Source organism: Psittacula echo, assembly GCF_963264785.1.
Source record: "Psittacula echo genome assembly, chromosome: 2".
Taxonomy (NCBI): domain Eukaryota; kingdom Metazoa; phylum Chordata; class Aves; order Psittaciformes; family Psittacidae; genus Psittacula; species Psittacula echo.
This window is the reverse complement of record NC_137737.1, coordinates 51291128-51296198: the sequence shown is the minus strand read 5'-3', so window position 1 is coordinate 51296198 and position 5071 is coordinate 51291128. Positions and strand designations below refer to the sequence as shown.

Here is a 5071-nt window from a genome sequence, read left to right as displayed (position 1 = left end):
TTTACCCCGGTGTGCAGGGCCGGTAAGGCAATAACCGCGTTGTCTCTAGATGCCCCCTCCGGCGGCACCACCTGAAGCTCTCCGCGGTGGGGAACGCTTTTCCTCTGCATAATCCCATGCCAGAATCTCCTGCACCTACAGCCCGTGTTTCACGGGCCGGATTTTTATAGAAGCCGTTTAGAGGGGCCGTGCTGTTCTCTTGTGGAAGGTTAACGCGGGCTAAGATAAACAAACAAAAAAATCATATATACATATATGTATTTAAGGCTTGCTGGAGGAGGAACGTTCCTATTTTCAGAGCTTCCCATCCTCAGGGGCTATACAGGGAGCGGTGGCACTCGCGATATTGGGGCCGGGACCCTCAGGCTCCGCCGGGTGCCTCCGCGCCCCTGCGGGGGAGAGGGAGCTGAGCCGCGCCGTAACTCATGAGCGCGGATGAATTGCCAGACGTGGCCCCGAGCTGGTGGGGATGAGCCAGTGATTATATTTAAATTCGCTATAATTGATTTGGAGAAGAGCTGCGCTGACAGGGATGAATTGATCCGCAAATTTATTGGCGAGGTAAATCCCGCTGTTAGCGAAAAGTCCGCGCTTCACTCCCGGAGCGGCCGCCGGGAAGCGGGGGGGGAACATCCCCGGTGCGGGGGGAGACCCTCGCTTCTTTGCCAGCCGAGCCCCCTTTGAAACCAGCCCCGGAAGAGAAGGAAAGAGGGACCCCACTGATGCCTGGGCTCCCCCCTCCCAGCGCCGGAGCCGCTTCGCGGGTGAGACACGCTGCTCCGGGTGGGGATGAGGGGAAAGCAGCGAACCAAAACCGAGGCAGAAGGGGGAGTGTGTGTGAATCCGTCTCGGTTCCTCCCCCGTCTCAGAAAGACCCACGGCAACACTAGATACGGCGCCGAATTAAGTTGGTGTTAGAAACCGGTTCCTCAGCCGGAGCACAGGCACCCCCCAGCCCGGGAGAACGCAGAGCCCCCGCTCCCCCCGCACAGAGCGCTCATACCTCTCAAGTACAAAACGCCGTTTATTTTCCACCCCGCCGCTCGGGGGGGAGGAGGGCTTGGGGAATAATTTAGCATGCATAAGTAAAGGTCATTTTTTGTCTTTTTTATAAATATGATATACAAAAATAAAGACAGTATTGAGATTTCCAGCAGTTTTAACGTTCATGACATAAACAGTTTTCCCGATATATAGTAAGAACAAAACATTTCCAATACTCAGCAAAAGGAACGCACTTCCAAGGGGTAGGGATGGGGGGGAGTCAAGGTTTGACTGATTTTCAGTCAGTAACACTGTATTCACCGTAAATCCTCTTTCCCGCCCGGCATGCGGAGGATCCTCTTCTCCATCCCCCTCCATGCCTGGAGGGGTCGGACCAAGGAGGGCAGCGGGGCCGGGGCCGGTGCCGATCAAGAGCGGCAGGGCTCACGCCGGCGGGAGGGAGCAGGGCGTGCGGGGGGCTCACTGGGGCTGCGCCGGGGCTCCGGGCCGGCCCCGGGGCTGCGTGTCCTCCTCGTCCGCCTCGGAGCAGTCGGAGGAGTGGTACGGGCAGCATCGCCCGGCCGCCGGCGGCTCCTCTTCCTCCTCTTCTTCTTCCTCATCCTCGGGTTCGCTGTCGGGCAGCTCCCGCATTCTTCTCCCGCCGCTCTTCTCCGGGGCGGACAGCAGCAAATCCTCATCCCCCTTGTCCTCCCCGCCGCCCCCCTTCTGCTTCTCGGCCTCCTGTGCCGCCTGCTCTTTCGCCTTCTTGCTGCGCTTCCACTTCATGCGACGGTTCTGGAACCAAATCTTCACCTGGGGGAGACGGGGACACACACACACACACCAGTTCACTCACCGCCCCCCCCGGCGGCAGCACCCACCCCGCCACCAGCACCACCCGCCGGCCGGGACTCACCTGCGTCTCGGTGAGCATCAGCGACGTGGCCACCTCGAAGCGCTTGGGCCGGGAAAGGTACTTGTTGAGCTTGAACTGGTGCTCCAGCTCCAGCAGCTGCTGGCTGGTGAAGGCCGTGCGCGGCCGGCGGCACTTCCCCAGCAGGTTGGACTGTGCCTGGGCTGGGAAAGGAGAGCGAGGGGTGAGGGTGAGCGCGGAGCCGCCCCACCGCTGCCGCGCAGCCCCCGGGATGAGGCAGGAAGGAGGGAGGCAGGAAAAGCAGGGACAGGGGAATTGGAGCAAGGATGGGCAGTTATCCACCGGCGCACGGACAGAGTGAGAGATATCCCCCAGCCTCCGGCACAGTGTCAGCGCAGCCCACACAGGGACCAAATAAATAAAAACAATTAAATCTTTTCAATCAATAAAAATATGTCTCTTGATTTCCCAAGAGCCTAACAAATGCGAGACAATAAAACGGAGGCGGGGATTGCGGCGAAGAGATCCCGAGCTCTCCGGGGAGCAGCAATTCGCTCCATTTAATGTTTTAGTTAAACGCGCCGCACTCCCAGTCCGCCCATACCCGTTTAATTAACGGGATTGCAGCGGGCACCCCTCCCTCCCGCCAGCCAGGAGCACCGGCTGCCCGTCAGAGTGTCAATCAGTGCCGAGGTCTGGAAAACTGCCTTTGAACAGGGGAAAAAGAATATACAGTAAAAGCGGCGTATTGTCCACGTTCGGAAATAATAATTCAACTCAAGGACTCTGTGTGTGCATATGTAATAGATAATATTTAGATATAATTATATAATTACATATTATATTATATAATTATTAAAGACACGGGGATATATGTATGGACATATGTATAAAAATACATATAAAAGACCGGGGCATGGGCAAGAAGGAAGCCAAGGGGCTGGGGGAAGGCTGAGCACCTTCGCGGGGCCCGAACACCACCGGGGATGCATCGCGGCAGCGCTGCTGCCCATTTCTCGAAGCATTTCGGCACTTCAGCTTATTTGGTTTAGGAAAAAATCGTCCAGACCCGAGGCAGGGCCGCTCTCGGAGCAGCTCTCTAAGGAGGCCGGACAGAGGAGGACAGTGTCTGCTCCCGGGCAGCTGCGCCGGGGAGGTTTTGTCACTGCAGTGTGATTTTCCGAGGCTTCATTCTCGTTTCTCTCCCGTTATTTATTCCCGCTCTGCTCCTTGTTTGAGAGGCAGGGCTCCGACAGCTCTCCTAATTATTTTTCTTTCTTCCTGAATGTTCCAGTCTAAACAACCCCAATTCGAGGGAAAACAATGGACTTTTTTGTCTGCGAATGTGTGCGTGGAGTATGAGAAGGGGAGGGGGAAAAAGCCAAACCCAACACACTAAAAAAAAAAAATCGCAATTCTTTTCCTGGCACGGTTTTGGTAAAACTACACCTCCGGTATTGTTAAATCGGCCATTCCCACAGAGAGCTCACACCTCCGAAAATGATCTTTGCCTAAAACAGATGCACGCAAGGTTCTCTCCACCGCCGCGAGGCCTAGCGCTCGGCAGCGCGCCTTGGCCGCGGATTGTCTGCTTCAACGCTGCATTCCCAGCCCAAAACGGAAACCGTTCCGACTCCATTTATTTGGTGTCCCATCATGAGCCCCAGGGAACGCGGAACCCCGAATTTCTGGCTAACCCCAGATGCTCCCTATGCTCCCATCAGAGCCTCCCATAATTATTATGAGCCCGCTTCCGATAAAAGAGAAATAAAATTGAGGATGGCGACTAAGCGGAAGGACCTACCAATCCGCTTTTGAGGATACACACTGAGACTAGGCTCTTGGAGGAGTCCAGAGGGCTCCTGCCCCTGCCTTGCCCGCCCCTCCCCGATGGGTTTTGCACCCTTTGGACGGCAGGAACAGGCAGGAACCGATTTCCCACCTTGCTGTTTATCCTGCCGGGAAAAGTCAGGCTGCACTGGGCGAGCCTCAACACCCGGTCCCCTTTGTGGATCGCTATTTCCTCCTTCTAATAAAAATTAATTAAATAAATAATTAAATAAACCACAATACTAAATGTCGCCTCCGGTTTAAATTTGCAGCTTATTTACGCCAGGGCAGGGATTTTTCCCTCCCTCTTTCCTAGAGGCAATTCCCCGAAGGCCCCAGCACCGGGACGGGACAGGGATGCTGGTCAGGGAGACGAGGTTGCAGGGCAGAGGGAGGCAGATACTCACAGCTGAAGTCAGGCATTTTGGGGAGGATCATGCCGGCTGTGGAGGCCCGCAGCCACTGGTCCAGCTGGAAAGTACCGGCGCTGAGCTTGATGGGGTCGGCGGCGGGATGGGCCGGGTGCGCTCCCTGCACTTGCGAGTAGGGGTAGGAGAGTGCCGGGTGCTGCCCGCCCAGCGCCGAGTACCCGTACACAGGGTGCCCGTAGAGAGCCGCCTGCGCCGGCATGCCCGGGCCGCCGGGAGCCGCGGGGTGCAATCCCAGGGCCATGCCGGCCGCTGAGGCGTGGTGGTGCGAGTGTGCGCCGGTACCGGGCAGGAAGCCGGGTTTGGGGACCAGGGCGCAGTGTGCGGCCAGGAGGCGCGGCGGAGAGGGGCTATCGGTGCGCAGGCAGTCGGCGGGGCCGCCGGCGGGATGCTCAGAGGAGGATGAAGAGGAGGAGGAGGAGGAAGAAGAGGAAGAAGAAGAGGACGGGGGGCTGCCGCTCCCGCTGCTGCTACTGCCGCTGCCGCCCAGCGAGGTGACCAGGGCCAGCGGCGAGCTCTGCCCCGCCGCCGCCTTGGGGGGGTCGACAGCCAGGAGCGCGTCGATGCGGAAATTTTTGGATTTTTCCATGGGAGCGCGGGCGGGCTGGGCCGGGAACGGGGGAGGGCAGCGGCGGCGAGCGGGCTGCCCCGGGCCGGCCGCGTCTCCCGGCGGCGGCGGGCGGCAGTGCGGCCGAGCTCCGCGGCGCGCCCCTTCAAGGGCCGCAGGCGGCTCCCATTGGGCCGGCGCCGCTGCGGCCTCGCCCGCCATTGGCCCCGCTGCCCACCTGTCACGGAGGAGCGGGGGGGAGGCCCGCCCCCTTCCACACCCCCTTTTTCCCCCGGCCGCTTGCGGGTAGCGGGGGGGGATAGTCCGGGGTAGGTACCGAGCACCGGCTGCACTCCACGGGGACAGCGCTGTCAGCCCCGGGCCTGCCTGGCCCTGCTGGCCGAGGGG

The 5071-nt window shown here is 59.2% G+C and overlaps 1 protein-coding gene across 1 annotated transcript; it reads right to left on the bottom strand.

The window, feature by feature from the left end:
- Positions 1 to 1464: 1464 nt before the first annotated feature.
- Positions 1465 to 4705, bottom strand: MNX1 (motor neuron and pancreas homeobox 1; the record flags this gene model as incomplete). The annotated part of the gene is made up of 3 exons (XM_080610352.1): positions 1465 to 1797; positions 1901 to 2061; positions 4096 to 4705. The coding sequence occupies 3 exons, from the start codon at positions 4703 to 4705 to the stop codon at positions 1465 to 1467; spliced, it is 1104 nt and encodes a 367-aa protein (XP_080466478.1).
- Between the last annotated feature and the right edge of the window lie 366 nt (positions 4706 to 5071).